The 17,424-nt window shown below is 50.6% G+C and overlaps 6 protein-coding genes across 6 annotated transcripts; 3 read left to right on the forward strand and 3 right to left on the reverse strand.

The window, feature by feature from the left end:
• Positions 1–1,590: 1,590 nt before the first annotated feature.
• On the forward strand, positions 1,591–2,605 carry CORC01_13039 (protocatechuate 3; the record flags this gene model as incomplete). Its single annotated transcript, XM_022624657.1, has 2 exons — positions 1,591–2,043; positions 2,105–2,605. The coding sequence occupies 2 exons, from the start codon at positions 1,591–1,593 to the stop codon at positions 2,603–2,605; spliced, it is 954 nt and encodes a 317-aa protein (XP_022468821.1).
• A 671-nt stretch (positions 2,606–3,276) lies between these two features.
• CORC01_13040 (uncharacterized protein) lies at positions 3,277–3,663 on the reverse strand (the record flags this gene model as incomplete). Its single annotated transcript, XM_022624658.1, has 1 exon — positions 3,277–3,663. The coding sequence occupies one exon, from the start codon at positions 3,661–3,663 to the stop codon at positions 3,277–3,279; it is 387 nt and encodes a 128-aa protein (XP_022468822.1).
• Positions 3,664–3,702: 39 nt separating this feature from the next.
• On the reverse strand, positions 3,703–5,143 carry CORC01_13041 (major facilitator superfamily transporter; the record flags this gene model as incomplete). The annotated part of the gene is made up of 3 exons (XM_022624659.1): positions 3,703–4,395; positions 4,453–4,537; positions 4,590–5,143. 3 exons carry the CDS (start codon positions 5,141–5,143, stop codon positions 3,703–3,705), a joined length of 1,332 nt encoding a protein of 443 aa, XP_022468823.1.
• A 3,540-nt stretch (positions 5,144–8,683) lies between these two features.
• On the forward strand, positions 8,684–9,286 carry CORC01_13042 (uncharacterized protein; the record flags this gene model as incomplete). Its single annotated transcript, XM_022624660.1, has 3 exons — positions 8,684–8,779; positions 8,897–9,041; positions 9,105–9,286. The coding sequence occupies 3 exons, from the start codon at positions 8,684–8,686 to the stop codon at positions 9,284–9,286; spliced, it is 423 nt and encodes a 140-aa protein (XP_022468824.1).
• A 650-nt stretch (positions 9,287–9,936) lies between these two features.
• CORC01_13043 (uncharacterized protein) lies at positions 9,937–12,210 on the forward strand (the record flags this gene model as incomplete). The annotated part of the gene is made up of 7 exons (XM_022624661.1): positions 9,937–10,751; positions 10,813–10,879; positions 10,939–11,125; positions 11,198–11,381; positions 11,437–11,595; positions 11,651–11,873; positions 11,935–12,210. Coding segments are annotated over 7 exons (1,911 nt in total), but the record flags the coding sequence as incomplete, so codon positions are not given.
• Positions 12,211–15,122: 2,912 nt separating this feature from the next.
• CORC01_13044 (AMP-binding enzyme) lies at positions 15,123–16,786 on the reverse strand (the record flags this gene model as incomplete). Its single annotated transcript, XM_022624662.1, has 2 exons — positions 15,123–16,656; positions 16,719–16,786. The coding sequence occupies 2 exons, from the start codon at positions 16,784–16,786 to the stop codon at positions 15,123–15,125; spliced, it is 1,602 nt and encodes a 533-aa protein (XP_022468826.1).
• Positions 16,787–17,424: the final 638 nt, after the last annotated feature.

The following is a 17,424-nucleotide window of genomic DNA, read 5'->3' on the forward strand; positions in this document are numbered from 1 at the left end:
AGCGGTACTTAAGCATGTAGTTGCAGCCCTGGGGAAGGGGCAACATGTTGATTTACGCTTTGGGTGGCAAAGATCTGGAATCTCACTTGAAATCGCCTGTAGAACTCAGAGAGACGGATCAAGGTAGCTATTGATGGAAACATCAGAATACCACGGCGAATGCTGCGGGCTCCAGGATGGGCCAAACGACTTTCCTAACTTAAAGGGAAGGGCAGAAGATTTCAGATCCCGAGTTAAGCTTGTTCACAGATACTGACGTAAAAAGGGAAAGAGGTGCGCATGAGTGGACGCTGTGCCTAATGCTACGGGAACTATATGAGTCGTATTGCCCGTAAATGTGCCTCTTGGCTGTGCAAGGCCCCCCTTATTCATTCCTATGAAAACTTTCTCACGATCTGGCTAGAAGTGGCGTGGAGTGCTTCTTCTAAATTAAAACACAATGGTCTGTGGCGTGCGATAATTCTTGCGGATTATTGACGTTCCTAATTACAACTGTGGTAACCTGTTGTCATACACTCTGTAGGCACAACCCCCCGTGAAGTTCTGCTTGCCAAGAGTGAGTAACTCAAAAGAGCTGCTGAGGCTACTAATATCACACCGCGTCGGCTCAACTCCGACGCGCTGCTTGGCAGTGCTGCATCATTCACTGCCGCTCGTCCAAGGGTCATTCACCGGAAGTAGTCTGGACTCTGGAAAATTCGCAACCACTTGGTCAGCAGCTTTCGACAAGCGAAGGCTCTAGTTGATGCACCTTCTAGACCGAATAACTTCTGGTTGCTGTCGAATGGGACTACTTCTGATTTTTTTGACGCCCGCATTCCGGTCTTGGGTTGTAACAGATGCGGATCTGACAATGGCAAGACGAAATTCCCTATCCACATGCATGACAATATCGGCGACACCAGTGATCGTTTGGTTCGGGACAACCGCGGCTCCTATCAGTCCCCCCCACTTGTTATGCTTTGTCGTCGGGAAGAGGTTGATTCAACGTGCAGTGACCAGGCGGACCGCTCTGAACTTACGCGGCCAGGACTCTTGGCGGCCCGCTGGGAATGGCGTTTGTGTGCGGCTTGGGGGCTCCGGATCCCGGAAGTCACCCGTAATAACTAGTCTATGATTGGCGGTCTTTCTTTTACTATGCGATGAACTGCCGAATGGGGAACTGATCAGAACATGGTTCTTCGGGATGTGGGAGAGATCTGCCTCGTGAACCCGACGTCAGTGGAGATCGTGAAGGATAGACTGCAGTTTGGTTCGCAGTTTCACGGATCTGAGGGTTATGAGAGGGGGCAATGGCCGACAAAAGAAACGTCTTGATGAGATGGAATTGTTTTCTGGGTCCTCTCCAGGGGTCAGACAGGACGAAGCAGGGAAGATGGCATTTTCTTCGACTCGGGCAAGTTGAGGAACGATTGAAAGAATGGATGAACCTATAAATATCGGATCGCCTCCCGCATCATTGATCAGTCCTGTCTATATCAGCAGCTTAGATCTCGGTAGCTTGACTTTGACAATAGGTCCCAGAAACTTTCTCGTTGAACAGTCTTCATAACACTATTTCTCGAATTGCACTCTATTTCAACCTCTAAAATGCAGCTCCAGCTCCTTGCTCTCGCCACTGCGCTCCTCTCGGGAGTGGTCATCGCCCACCCGGGCCATGACCACACTCTCAGCCACTCAGAGATTGCCCGTCGCTCCAACCTCGCCAAGCGTTGCGCTGTGCAGTCCGGACAGTTCCAGGAGGTTCGCAGGAAGCGTCAAGCCGAAAAGCGCTCGCTTGTCAGCCGTTCCTTCGTTCGGCGCGACAGCAATGTCACCATCCACACCGAGGGCCCTCACTACAGCACCCTCCAGAACGACACTTGCGTCCTGACACCCGAGGTTACCCAGGGACCTTACGTCTGGCCCCAATCCCAGACCCTGCGCCAGGACATGAGCGAAGACCAGCCCGGTGTTCCTCTTTATCTGGACATTGGTGTCCTCAACGTCAACACCTGCGAGGTAATGGAGGATGTTCTCGTTGACCTCTGGCACTGCAACGCTGTAAGTCAACTTGTCGTTATCGAAGAAACATAAAACGCCCCGCTAACACGATTTCGCACAGACCGGATCTTACAGCTCATTCACGCACCAAAGCCCCAACACCCCCTTCAAAGAGCTCCTCGACCAGCTCAACGTCACCATCGGCCCCGATCTGGATCTGCACACCGACGCCACCACCTGGCTCCGTGGTATCTGGCCCACTGACTCCAACGGCATCATGGAGATGAAGACTGTCTTCCCCGGCTTCTACGTAGAGCGCACCATCCACATTCACGCCCAGGTCCACACCGACTGGTCCATCCGCAGCAACGGCACCATCGTCGCCTCTAATATTGTCAGCACCGGCCAGCTATTCTTCGACGAACCCCTCAGCCAGCAGATCATGGCCCTCGAGCCCTATGTCAGCCACACCGAGATTAATCGCACCACTAACGATATTGATAGCATCTTTGCCGATGAGAGCAAGGGTAACTGGAACCCCAATATGGTTGTCGAGGCACTTGATGGCGAGGATGTTACCAAGGGAATGCTTGCCTACATCACCATTGGTGTTGAGGCGTAGGGGGCACGAAGTAGCCTGTAAACTTTCATTTTGGATCATGGATGTCCTGTAGAGGTCGGCGGCTAGGGGATGTGTAACACAGTTGATGCATATGCTTATAAAATGTCAATTAAATTGTGTCGCAAAAACGACGCATAAATTGCAGGCAGCAATTAACGTCATATACACCACTATGATAAATTGTAATTGGAAGCTATCTATCAGCCTGTTTGAACGCAGAAAGTCGCCAAAAAGAAGCTTGGAAACCCTCGCGAAGCTCGACTAGCATGACCTATCCAACTTTGCTAACGAGAAGGTAAGATTTTACTGCCCAAACTTAAATTGTTCCATAAGCCCTCATGCCATTCTTCTGATTCATTATATGCTTGCAAAGCAGCGTGGGATACTTGGTGCTCAATTCAACTGCCACGGTACGAGTTGCTGACATGCAAGAGCAGAGGCATGTCAATGCAGAAAGGTTGAACTCGTCAAAAGAAGCCCGGGTCATTAACTTCCTCAAATAAGAATCACAGTTGAAAATATTGCACATTGATATCGTTCGCATCATTAAACATATGTCGTTGGCTACCTGCCTCGGCCATTCCTACCCATAGGAAGCCGTTTCTTTGGCTCTACTTAATCCGTTATACTTCATCAAACTCATCATCGTACCGAGAATGTTGTCAGCCCTTTCAAAGGTTCTTGGGCTCCAAATGCTCCTCGGGAGCTTCAACGACGCGACGTCCGCCCTTGGAACGTCGGCCGGCATCCAGGGACTGAGCGAACTTGGATTTCTCTCGGATGACTGGTCCCTTCCAGTAGATAAGATACACTGGGATAGTGACCATGAATGCGAGGCAGGCAAGAACGGTGCTTGCGTACTCCGTGTGGCGTGAATTTCCAATGTTTTCGTAGAGTGGGGTTGAGTACATCGCTGCAATGCCGGCAAGAAAGTCTCGTGCGAAACCGTTACCACCAGTAGCAGACGCAGAATAGGGTCCATATGCAGCGATCATGTAGTCAACCGTGCTCATATAGATGGCGAAGTTGGCGATGGCGATTAGACACGAAAAGATCATGGGTGCAATCCAGTGTGACTCAGGGGGGCCCATGGATGTTCAAGCGAAGCCAAAGAGGCCAATGGTTTCGAGGGGAGCAAGATACAGCAACCACTTTAAGCGACGCTCAGGAGCCAGGGCGTCGGGACCCTTCGCCTTGATGATGCGATGGTCTCGAATGATCCAGGGCACATAAGAGATGTATGCTAGGATATAGCCAATGTTGATGGGGATGAAAGCCCAGGCTTTTTGCAGAGTTCCAAAACCCCACTTATTGAACACCGGAGTGAAGCCCTCTTGGAAGGTGAAGATCAAGGCATCGGAGAATCCCGAAAGAAGAGAGCATGAGAGAACGATGGGTTCCCTGAGGAACATTTCAAAGGGGCGTATCCAGGTGATGGCAAATTCATGCAACGAAAGTCGAGGCGTCTTGACCTCGTTGGGTCCGTAAATGTTGGTGTCTTCTCCGGATTTGCGTCTGCGCTTTGCTTCCTTATCCATGATGATGGTGGAGCGGCTCTCGGGCATGAAGATGTGAACAGCTTGGACGACAACGCCAAAGATCATTTGGATCCAAAAGTTCCAGTACCACGGAAGGAATTTCTGAATAGGGCCTCCGACAACGGGGCCGACTGACGTTCCGAAGACGGAAGACAGGACGACGAACAGAACGGCCCACTGCTGTTCTTCAGGCTGATAAAGGTCGGCTACCATGCCCAGGGTGACACTACCACCCGCTGAGCTGAGACCGCCCTACGTCAATTGTCAGTCTATATTTCCCGAAAAATTACAGACCATTGTACTACGTACCAGCGCTCGAGCGACGACGATACTGCCAAAATTGGGCGCCAATGCAGCAAGAATTTGCCACATGTTGACGAGGAACAAAGAGCATCTAGACCTGGCTTTAGTTCTGCGTCACTTTCAAGTGGCCTCGAGATACCCACTGCAAGATCTTCCACCGTCCAAACTCTTCACTCCAAGGAGCCCATAATTCACACCCAAAAGCGTAGAGAACGAGAAATGCGCACTGCGCAGTACGTGCAGCCTGCTCACTGACGTGAAAAGCCTCGCTGATAGGGGTGACAGCGCTGGGGAAGACACTGGTGTTGAAGTTCATCGATACTTGGACGGCGAAGATGGAAGACAGAAGCATCCACTTTTTCCAAGCCGGCCATGAGTAGCCCAGTAGGTGATAGCACTCATCCTCGGTAATGATGCGCTTTCCATCCGGGGTGTACTCGGGCTGCGTACTGCTCATCGCCCTCGCCAGATCCTTACGGCTGCGAGTGCCTTCGGCTTCCTCGTCTCGGCCCGGGCCGCCCTCGAAGAAGCCCCCGGTCGGGCCATCCTCGGACTTTTCTCCGAGAGGCTGCTGCTGTTTCTCGCCATCAAAGCTCCGTCCGACACGTGTTACGCTGCTATCTCGGGTCGGGATCGTCTCATCGATGTGGCTCGGTCGTGAAGCTCGCGGACCATCACCAGGAGGTGCCAAGGCCATGTTGGCAAGCTATCTTTGACGAATAGTGGTCTCGATGCAGGCGGAGCAGTTGGTACTTGACGTCAGAGGTAGGTCAGAAAAACGCAAAAATATCGGCTGAGTGTGCGTCTCGATCGTCGATCTGAGTGTGGTAGGTGTCAATGGAAGATTATGCGAGTTGTCAAAAGCCCATGACAAAAGTCGATAGTGAATAGCATCTAGAACATCTGCCCCAGACCTCCCTTCCCCGGGTCTTCGGCTTGTTTATCAACTTTCACTTTTTCCACAATGGAGGCGAAAGTTTCCTACGTAGACTGGAGATATGACGTTATCATGCCAAGGCGTTGCTGGCGGTGTTACTACTGCGTGGCCCACAGCGAAACAGAGTATCCAAGGGAAGATCCAGAAAACCCTCCCTTTTCTGAGTCGAGTTCCTTCCGCATTCTCACCTAATTCCGGTTTCCTATTCAGCGGAACCGAAAAAGTGGAAAGCCTTAACCAAATTTCTGCTCGTTCAGGAACGTCCGCATATCTACTGCAAATTGACATCATCTCCTCGTAGGAGCTTTCGGAATTGCGGGTCGGTGGAGGAACAATGACGGAAACCGTGGAGCCGGTGAAGCGCGGCCCCATGCAGTTCATCGGCGATACTCGCGGTGTTGATGTGGGTTCCGCTCATGTCGCCTCAACCGAACTTGGAAACTACACAATTGAGATGGTGGTCAGCTGCCCGAAGATAGGTCAATTCCCACACGATCTCAGGCTTATGGTTAATTCTCAAGCATACCCATTCAGCTGGAGACCATGCTGGGTAATATGTCTGGAGAGTGAGCTGGAAAAGATCTGAGTGTTGAAAGCCATGATTGAGAATGTAAAGCAGGCTGGTTCAAACGCGCTGTTTTAGCGGGTTGAAATCAACAGGACAATCTAAACCAATTATTCCGATTTCTGTCTCTTACAAGTTAAGACACAAGTAGCTTTGTACGAGAAAACTTCGAAGCATTATTCAGAAGAGCTGCCTGCACAATTTCGCTTCGAGATTTTTGTGAGCTAAAGCATTCGTCGACAATGAATCTTCCTGTCTATGGTACACATGGCCACATTGCGATCTTTCGGTATGCCTCCAGGAAAAATCATACTTGAAAAGCCTGGAAAAAAATAATGTGATGCTACCTTATGAAGCGAAAAAAATTATAGGAGAGGAATTGAGCTTGACACGTGTTGCTTTGAATTTTCCCACACGAAGTCCTTCCTACGGCATGAAGAAAGCGACACACCGCGAGCCCGGTCGGTCGAAGGTGGGACCGTGTCCGAAGGTGGGGCCGGGATAAAGTCGGACTCATCCGAATTGAGCCGGGCATCAACTGAGCATCATCATATTGAATTTCTCTGTGAATGCAAATCTGATCACAAACAAATCTCAATTTCGTTGCACTTTGGTAACATTGAAAGGCGAAACCCAGTTCGGAGGAGGGGGTCGAGGTGATTAGCACAGATTGCGCACCATGGACCGAATGTAGAGCCTGCAGTTGTGTCTGGCCAACACTGTTGTCAAAGTGCAAGACCGTAGAAGTTACCTTGCTGTCAATTAAGTTCAACGAAGAATGCTGCGTAGGGCCTGAAAGAGATATTCTGGATTTCAGGAATAGCAGACGGACCTCCCGTACCTCTTGTGTAGTAGAGCCGGTTCCTACATTGCGACGAAGGGATGGATTCTTTTTGAACTCAGCAAGTCTCTGGGGTCGGTCTCCTTCTGTGGCCGGGATGCTCCGATAGAGCCAAGCTAGCCAAGCAGCTCAAAAAGTCGACCGGGACTGGGTACTAGCGCCGCGTCGGCATATTATGGGCCCAGGAAGCTTCACAATACCATTCAATCTGGCACATCATTACATTCATCAAAGAATTGAGCTTGCATAATGTTGTCAACAATTTGCTTACACAGAGGTAGGAAGGGCTGTGAAAAGTGTCAGAAAACGCGGATCATTTTTGACATTGGAGGTCAAAAATTGGAGTCAAGCTTTGACGATGAGCACAGGTGGAAGACTGCGACCGCTACTGGTTGCGGAAATAGCATTAGCCTGTGATAATGATATGATGCGCTGCGGGTGCCTTGCGGCCTATGGCGAGGTGGCAGCCAGAATCACCAAGACGTGGCGGCTTAAACAAAGAACACAGAGTGATAGAGCCGTGAATCGCCCTCCAGGAAATGGAGGGGCAAGTTGAGCAAAAACGAGTAACTAGGATCGGAAATTGGATCCCGAAGCAAGACTGATTGAACAGCCGGGGATTTATGGCTTAGAATTGTCTATTTTACGGAGCATCTGGATAGGAAATCCTACTACGTAGAGCAAGACGAGAAGTGACGCAAGGGTCTGTATCCCTGTGAAAGTTTTGTGGGGCCCCGATGACGACGGCTCCTGGAGGTGGAAACTGCCGGTTCTATCTAAAACTTTCGCCAAAGCATCGAAATGTATAGTGTGATTCAACCCCTTGAATATACAGAAACAGCCGCAGTGCAGCGAATGGAACCCCATGTCAAGATCTCTAAAAGTTTTCGCTGCGTTGGGTTGAGACTTTTGGCACCATCTCGCGGTCAGCAGACCTGTAATGGCACATTCACGACTTGATGATGAACTAAATGTCAAAAATAGAGGTATATAAGGAAAGCAACAGGACTAGAAAGTTTGCCTCTCTGAAGATAGATCTTCTGTTAGAATCCTTAGATATAGAGAGCTAGGCGGGAAAATACAAGCATCGACTTATTTCGGGATAAGAGAGGTCACCGCGGCAAAAGATCCGAGATAGATTGGAAATCTGGAACGAAAAGAGAGTTTTGAATATTCTCAATCAATTTTTAAGGTTAGGAGAGCAATCTTTGTACTGCTGCGAACTGGAATGTTGCTGTTGTGCGAGTAATTGGGTTGCCACCGTGCAATTCTGGGTGCATTGGGCGCCATTCCGCATTCAAATTAACAATCACCAGTTCACCGACTCAAGGAGAACGTGCAATGAGCGGTCAGGCATGATTGTGATCGTCTAGATAGTGAAGCATTTTCGGAACAGTTCGAACACTCGACCGATCGATCAGAGCTGATATGATGTTGCTTGCGTCACCAGCAAACATCCGAATCCTTTCGGATCCAAAATCCTTCTCGGCTTAAGGATTCGTCAGCGGCAATGAGGTGATTGGACGCATGATAAGCGACACTACCAGCACAGAGTAAATTGTACGAGGCGTATAACAAGATGAGAAGAAATAAAAAAACCCCATCCTGCATTCCGCAAAAAAAGCCAAGATAGAGCCCGGGGGCAATTTTCATAAGATTCACTGGATTGTTCGGGCGGCCGGAGAGTTGCCGTTGCGGGTCAAATCCTGGTTACAACCTGGTCCCACTCGGCGTCCGGGTTCTATCCGAAGATGCTCGGAGCTTACGGCTGAGGCAGAACGCCGCGCCCCGTGTGGTTGTTTAATCGGCATCAGTTTTTGCTATATAAGCCGATATCTGAGTTTAGAATGAAAGCATCCAGAGATTCCAATCAGATTGCATCCACCCTATTACAATGGCTTCTGCAATACCTACAGTCATGACAACCCTTGCCCCCTACCACATCATTTCCTACGCGACGCTGCTCGGCACCTCGCTTTTCCAAACCTTTGTCAATACCAAGATTTGCCATCTCGAACTTCCCAAGTCTGCATTCACAACATTGCAGAAGCGTTTGTTTCCAATATACTTTCGATGCCAGGCATTTCTCCTAGTCTTGACCGCCCTCACATTTCCCCCTTCCGGTCCGGCGTCCCTATTCAAGGCAAAGAGCGACTGGATTCCTGTTATGGTTGCGGGAATAACGTCCTTGGCGAACCTGCTTATCTACGGACCGAAGACGAGACAGGCGATGATCGATCGGACTCATCAAGGTAATCCTGGCAGACTTTCTTTTCTAGTTTTTTGAAATCTTGTTTAGTACTAACACTGAGGAGAAACTCGTGATGCGAAACGTCCTGGGGATGTCGATGAGCCTAGCCCAGACATGGTTGCTGTCAGGAGACGATTCTCAATCAACCATGCGATGAGCATCCATCTAAACCTCATTGCCATTGCTGCCATGTTGTGGTACGGTTTCAGACTGGCGTCTCGGATTCACATTGAGGTTGACTCATGAACATGGACGTTGTGGATACTCTTGGATTTACGGATAGGACAACACTTCTTCCCTGTACTTCACCATTCGGGTACGCACGCATTTTCACTATGGCTAGACTCCTCCCGATAAACAAATCATTCCTTAACTCCCCTGGACCGATGTACAATGTAATGAAAGTTCCACTAGCTGGGGTAACCTAGATGTTCCTAGCGCCCTGAGATACATTGAGCAACATGAGTAATGCTAGCGAGACCTGAAAGCCCGCGGCGTTTTTGTGACTTTAGCTTCCCCACATTTCCGCACTAAAATCTAGTCACCTCGGCTTCTTACGTCTTCAAGCTCGCGCTGCTTGTGAAATAAACACTGACATTGAATGACCTCGCCGACTTACGATTTGAGAAGGCGATGCGTGCCACTTGACCGAACGGTTCATACGGGACGATGAGTGGGAGCTCATTGTCAACGAGCGCTGTCAAGCCTGGAGGTGACCGCGCTCGCGTGGCCTGCAAGGCGTGCAGATCCAGACGGGTCAAATGTGATGCAGCAGACGCACATCCCTGCTGGCAATGTCGGACGCGTGAAATCCCTTGCGAACTGGTAGAATCCAGGAGGGGCAAGTAAGTCTTTGCCGTCGAGGTTAGAATCACCTCTCCCGATGAAGCTCATAGCGCGTCAGATATGTCCGGAAAAAGCGCAACCTGCAGCGAGATCAACACCGGACTCAACCTTCACGAGCACATCCTGAAATTGATGGACATGCCTTGGCCGAGCAAGAGACAGAAGCCTCAACAGAAGTCTTCATCGAAGACGATGGCTTCACTAACAGCCCCGTCACTTCTGATGGGATCAGTACATGTAGCAACAACCAACCCCGTCCAAGCCGCACACAGACAAATCCAAGACAACATCACACAGGGGACAACTTCAGTTTGTCTTATATCGTTGAGGTGGTCCATAGGCCAAAAGATGGCTCAACGGAGCCAGTCAAAGTCCATTATCCTATCCCAGCTTGCATCGCGGACCAGTCGGCCTACAATCATGTGCCCAAGGTCATAGAGACAATCTCTCTACAAGAGGCTCTCACGATGCCGGCTCCGCACATTGCGGATCAGCTCATCCGCCCTTTCTTCGAGATCATGCACCCAGCGTACCCCGTATTTGACAGAGAGAATTTCTCACGACATCATCGCCAAGGCCAAGCGTCACCGTTGGTCTTGCAAACTATTTTCCTGCTAGGTTTCACGGTCTGTAGTGACAGTCTCATTGAAGAAGCTGGCTTCAGTGATCGAGCTACTGCGAGAAGAACACATTACCTCCGCGCCAAGGCGCTGTACGATGCGGAATATGAGAGTGACCACATGAATCTTGTGGCTGTATTGCTGCTTCTCGGGTTCTGGTGGGCCGGCCCCGAAGATCAGAAGGACAATTGTTACTGGGTCAACTGTTCCGCAACTATGGCTCAGTCCCTTGGCATGCATAGGTCGTGCGTTTCATCTGGCTTTCAGCCTCTCACGTTATTCGTACTGGATGCTCACGTTGTTTAGGATGTCAAATTCGGCCTTGAGCCCAAGAATGCGGTCTTTGAGGAAGAGGATTTGGTGGGCGATATACGTAAGTCAGTCAATATAATGGTGTTGTTTGACTGGATGTTGACCATCGAATTCTGCTAGACCCGCGATAGACACACCTCTGCGGCATTCGGTAGGCCGTGTCGAATCCGTGACGAGGATTGCGATATAGAGCCTCTGACGGAGGAGGACTTTGAGTTTGACAAAAATGGTGATGAGAGACTCATACCCGCTCAACACGAGTACCATGTATCATATGTCATCGAGATGGCAAGGCTGACTACAATATGTGAGTACATATTCTCTACTTGGCTTAGACTGCCTTCTTTCAACCCGGTCTGATACTGACTTACATCCTTAGTGGGTGATATCATCGTTTCCGAGTTCAGCCCACGTCGCGCCATGATAGAGAAGTATGAATCAAAGTCGCTGAAGAATGAGCTCCTACGTTGGAACTCGAGTCTGCCGGAGCATCTGCGTTCGGCGCCACTCGATGGGTCTCTCGGTGCCCCATTCTGGGCCAGCATGCTCCAATTTACCTATCAGTAAACAACCCGCCAATCAAACCTGACCTCATGCTCATCCATTGACGCTTCATAGATATTGCCACATCCTTTTGTTTCGACCGAAGGCTATCGATAACCTTACACCGGCGGAGGCAGGAAGAGACATGCAAGCTCGCATGGCCGCGGACGCAATCACTCGCAATGCAGAAGACCAACTCGCCGCCGAGACCATCCGATCTGCACAGATACATCTGTAAGAACTGACGGACCAAAGTTTCTACTTCAGAGTTCTAATCGCAACTAAGTAGTGTCCCGACTCTATTTGGCGCCTTATCAATTCACACCATTGTCATCTGTCGTAAAGACCCGATCCGTCGGCAACTCGCCGAGAACAAATCTCGGCAATGCCTACTGGCTTTGAGCCAACTGTCAAAGTCCTGGCCTGTCAGGTTGTGGATCTCAAAATCCTTTGTCAGTCTGATGAGGAGACTCACTGGCCAAGGGTCCATAGTCAACGTGACATCTAGTATCGTGAGTACTCTCGGCAACACTACGGCTGGTTGTGGTGAGCAAGTACTAACAGGAACCAAAGCATGATCCAAACTACCGAACTTTTGCCCCGCACGACGTGGGTGAAGAAGGCAACCCGACCATGTTTAATTCCTTTCGCGGCAGTGAACAAGGTGCAGAATCCGCAGGCATCAGTGCATCTCAACCCGAAGCACTATCGGGACATGAGAACTTTCATCAGGCAACTGATCAGATGTTTTACGACACGTTCTGGGCCGACTATCTAGACAACACCTTTGATGTTGATCTTCTTATACACTCTCACACGGGCTTTCCTAGCAATCCTACCGGACAATAGATAATGTACCTAGGGATAATCAGAAAAACAGGGGAGAATCTTAAAAGAAAAATGGTTTGGAACATAATCATTTGATTATCGAAACTCAACGCTATTCGTCCGCGTTTGCCTCATCGAGCAGCAATTTCTCCTGATACCCGAAGAACCGATTCAACTCCATGCCTGATTCCACATCGATCCCATCAGAGCCTCCATTATGTAATCTCCCAAACCGAGAGCCGAATAATGAGGCATCGCGGCCCGTTGTATGCTTATTCCTGGAGAACCTATCTACTCTCAAGCGACCGACGACCTGTGTTGGTCGGACATAGATGGCACTGGGTAGACCGTCTGATCTTTGCATCTGTCGACTTACAGGTACTCAAATGACTGTTAAGCTCTGGGTGATCAAAGCGACGGAACAGCATGCTTATCATGACTCTCATTTCCACCAAAGCAATTCTCTTCCGAAGCAACCTCTCGCACCGGTAGAAAACGGCAAAGACGGACCAAAAATGGCATTGAATGTGCCATCGGAGCGCGCCCATGTTTCCGGCACATACTGATCCAGCGGTGAAAAGTCGGCATTCCGGCGTTTGCCTTTTATCCTGTTAGCATACTCCTTACAGTATTCATGTAGATGATGTGAGAAGGTCCACCTGTGACAAGGAGAAGGATAATTCCGGCCGAGGCGTTGAACCCTAGGATCTGGCACTCGGTGACGGCTTCTCTAAAAGCCACAGGGCCAGTGTCAGAGAAACGGAGGACTTCAGCAATGAATGCGTCCAGATAGGGCACATCTGCTGAAGCGATGTCGGAAACTTTCGGGAGCCGGGGCTTCTCAGCCCCTTGAAAGGCATCAAGGAGGGTGCTTCTCAGGCGTGCTTTCACAGCCTGGTTGTTGGCCAAATGCTTCAACGCTCAGCCGACTCCTGCGCTCGTTGTCTCATGGCCAAAGACAAGGAATTGAAATAGTTCGTTTCTTGTCTCGTCTTGATTTGAGGGATTGCTGCAAAGCGTCGACTTTCTTTACAGGACTTCCTGTAAGTCACATCTCGGATAATTCACCTCTTGAGTTTGGATGCAACGGATTATAGCGTTGATCTCGGAGTCAAAAATGTCTACGACGGCAACTTAAGGTAGGGACGTCGAAAGAATGGGAGACGGCGTATAAGCCATTTCGAGAAACAGACGCTGGCGCCCGTCGTGACCCAGCTGGGGCATTGAAGCAGGATTTCCATTTGAGTGAACCAATAACGGACCCTCCCTGCACAATTCAAGACTTTTGCTCAGTAATCGAGCTTGAGGGTTGGCCCTTTGCATCTCTCTTTGGAGCATGCGAAGGTCTATGCCCAACGAAATTGCACCAATGGCGTCTACAGCGGTAGACTTGAGGTCACCTGTAGCTCTGAATGCTTGCTGGTTGTTCTCCTTGAACCTGAGCCTCCACAACTCGACAAGTCGCGATATTGACTCATGGAATCTGGGGGCCGCGACCTCGTGAAGGAACTGCGATGATGAAACAACGCCCCACAGCCGTCGCTGAGATTTCAGCTTGTCATTTATCTTTATAGTGGAAGTCGCGTTCGGCATGATGAAGCCAAATATGTCATGGACGAGGGACGCCCTGTCAATCTCACCCAGTTTCCTCATGGCAATTCCCTCAATCTCTGGTAGGTCGACCAGAATCACGATGGGGTCTCATGAGGGAAAATGTCAGGAGGAAAATCTGCACAATCGGTGACTTGAGAATGACCGATTCCCGAGAGAACCAGCTGAACGCCTCGCCGCTGAAGAGTCAGTAGGTGCTCAGGGGGGCGAGGTGCCCAGGAGGCATCCATGACCATCTTTGTTTGTAAGGGATGCCTGGGATTGGGGGCGGTATTGCCAAGTGGATGATGAAAAAGTCATTAGAAGGAGAGTGAGACACTGACGACCAACGCCAAGGTCGTCGTCCGGATGGCGATATCGGTGGCCGAGCCCCAGATTGCTCCACTGCCGGGCATTCTTGAAGGATGAAGATGCTGGCACCAAAGACTGCGAATGTTGGAAAAGGGGTGTACGACCACCTAAAATGGAAATACGAGCTTGGAAGAATGTCCAACTGACTTGCTGCAGACAATCACGACAGGACGGGTTATCTGTGGCGTCCTCGGCGAAGGCTCCGAATTGTGACTAGGCGCCAGAAATTCCATAGGGGGTCTTTTAGCGGTTGTGTGGTGAGGTAGCGATGCTGTCAACATCATAAGCGCTTGTCTTAGAGTGACCGCATGTAGGCTGAACGAGGATAGTCTCATTGGCTCGAGTTAGTTCAGCGATTGGCTGACACGGACTTTGCTGCTCAATGTAGCAAGCTGATGTCTAGTCGACGCGCCTGAGTTGTGCAGGGTGCGTCCTGCGCCGTAAGACGGGTCTGGAATCCCTGTCAGTACCTTTCACGAGATAGCCGTCCGCGTGCCGAACCAGACATGGGACGACAGCGGTAGTGCCCCCGCAATCTAGTTCCCGTCATCCGGATGATGTGAGACCGATTATCGGAAAGAAACCTAGCTTTTTTACTTTTTGACTTTGCACTTTCTGCCTTCCTGGTTTGCATCATCAAAGTCGCGAGGCACTCTCGAGGTTGGGAATGCTCAGAAAGAAACCAACACAACCTAGACCCTCTCACGAGGCGAACGAACAACTCCACTTGAGTTCATCTTCAGCGTCGATGGTTTAGTGGTAAAATTCTCCGTTGCCATCCAGCAGCGTCGGGGAGCCGGGGGTTCGATTCCCCCTCGACGCATTCCTTTTGCTTCTTAGCTCAAGGTCTTGACTCTGAATGATGCGTCAGTTTTTGTTAGGCACTCACTCACTTGCATATATGATCTATCCGCTGTTAAATCCCTATCATTTTCAGCCCCCCTAGGCTTCCAGTGACTTTCAAGTCTGTTTTAAAGTCTTGCTACAGAGTCCTCTGTCAAAAGATGTTTCTGAACCTTTCCGGATCCCGTGCGAGGAAAGCTACTGACAAAGACAGTCTCTCTCGGGATCTTGAATCGAGCAATCAGTGACTGGCAGTGGCTGACCAAATCTCCGTGACTCAGCTGAAAATTTGGCGCTGCAATAACATAAGCACGCCCGGCTTCGCCCCAGAGCTGATCGGGAACCCCCAGAACTGCAACGTCCAGCACACCGGGATGTTCAACCAGCGCAGCCTCAACTTCGGCAGGATACACATTCTCCCCTCCGGATATGAACATGTTCTTTCGCCTGTCAATGAGGGAAACATATCCATCCTCGTCGACTCGCCCAATATCACCCGTCCGAAACCAGCCATCTTCAGTGAACGCAGTCATGTCATCGTCTAGTCTGTTCCAGTAACCCGGAGTGACGCCCGGACCCGAGACCAAGATCTCACCAGGCTCACCGACGGCAACGTCCTGGTCACGTCCGTCCACAACTCGGACCGCCGTCAACGGGCCCGGAAGGCCCACAGAGCCGGCCTTGCTGCCAATGAGCTCTGGTGAAAGCGGCATGCCAGAGCAAGTGCCTACTTCGGTTGATCCATAACCGTCCACCATTCGAACACCGCGACTCAGCCACCACTTGATCCTAGCTGGAGGATTGGGTGCTCCACCGGTGAAGAGCGCCTTCAAGGCTGACCACGTCGATGGGTCAAAGTTTGGTGCTCCGGCTAGAGCCTCGGCCATCTGGGGCACACAAAAGTAATGAGTAATGTGTAATTCGGCATCGCCCAGCCGGGCGTTTGTTGCTTCGGAGTGGAACTTGGGGGAGACGATGAATGTGCCACCTCGCATCAGTGACGGCCATATCTGAGCGATGAGACCCATGAAGTGGAACATGGGCCCGTCACACAAGAAGACGCTGCCCGTATCGACTTCTGTCAAGATGCTAAAGTTGAAGGTCGTCGACAAGATAGTCTGGCCGGTCAGCATAACCCCCTTGGGCACCCCAGAGGTTCCAGACGTGTAGAGAATGATGCATGTCTCGTGCAGCGGTCTCGCATCCAAGCGAGGCCCAGGCTCCGCAGCGTCCACGCTCGCGCAGAGCGTCGAAAACTCAATGTGGCGACAGCCGAGAGGCAGCTCTGGTGGGTCGTTGTGATCTGTGAAGAGGATGGCTGGGGTGCAGTCGGCCAACAGCTTCGCTAGTTCGGGCCGGGCGAGGCGCCAGTTCAGCGGGACATGGATCGCGCCCAGCCTCATCAGGGCTTGCTGCAGAATGATCTGATGGACGCTGTTGGCCGATATGGTCGCCACTCTGTCACCGATCTGGACCCCTTGCTTGGATAGGACCGCGGTTGCGCGTTGGATGTCGGCGTTGAGTTCCGCATATGTCCACCTGCGGTTGGTCGCAAGGTCGATGCAGGCCAGACCGTTCGGCCGTAAGCGTGCATGGAGCTGCACTGGGTCCGGGGCGTAAAATTCCATCAGTCCCTGATATTGTGGAATAAAGCTTGAAAGTCTGGAAGAATTAGAGAATTAGAATGGGGTATGTCATGCGGTGTTGTGCTCTTGTTGACGAACCGTAGTTTCGGTGTAGAGGCCTTCAGCTGCGCTGTAACTTCGAGGAGGGAGTAGCCGCGGGTGATCATCGAATCACTTCGTCAACAGCCCTTGCCGCGAGTGATGACGTTTCTAGTGATTGGAGCGTAAAAGTCGATTTTCTGCTAGGAGATAGGAGAAGGCATCTTCTGAAGAAGAAAGTGTATCACATTGTCAGGCTTCACTGAGTGTCCTAGTCATTGATTTTATATGAATAATTCGCTGGAAAATAGAAGCGAAGACAACCAAGCGCCGGCGATACTCGGAGTTGTTTCCATTTTCTTTCTTTGTTCACAACCCTCTTGGCTGAGAGTGCTATTGTGCAGCAACCCATTTGTTCATATCGTGTAGCCCTTTCGGTATGCGGCCTTGGGGAGTCGGATCCGCCCTCGCCAACATGCAGGTCACAAAGGGGTGTGTGTGGGGGATGACAACCACCAAGACGCTGCGCCGTACAACTCTCGATCCTGTGCATCCTACCGATGTTGTTCTGCAGCTTGACAGGACCACTCATTCCTTCCATTTCAGAACAAATGTCATAGGGGTACATCCCGCAAGAAAATGGTGGGTTGGCGCATTTTTGACACTAACCACCAACAAGACTGCACTGTGCATATTGTGGACTCAGCAACCAACGAGGAAGCAGACTTCACAGCTCAGCTTGAGGGAATTTTGCGGAATCCAAGCA

This window comes from Colletotrichum orchidophilum, assembly GCF_001831195.1.
Source record: "Colletotrichum orchidophilum strain IMI 309357 chromosome Unknown Scaffold_175.1, whole genome shotgun sequence".
Lineage (NCBI taxonomy): Eukaryota > Fungi > Ascomycota > Sordariomycetes > Glomerellales > Glomerellaceae > Colletotrichum > Colletotrichum orchidophilum.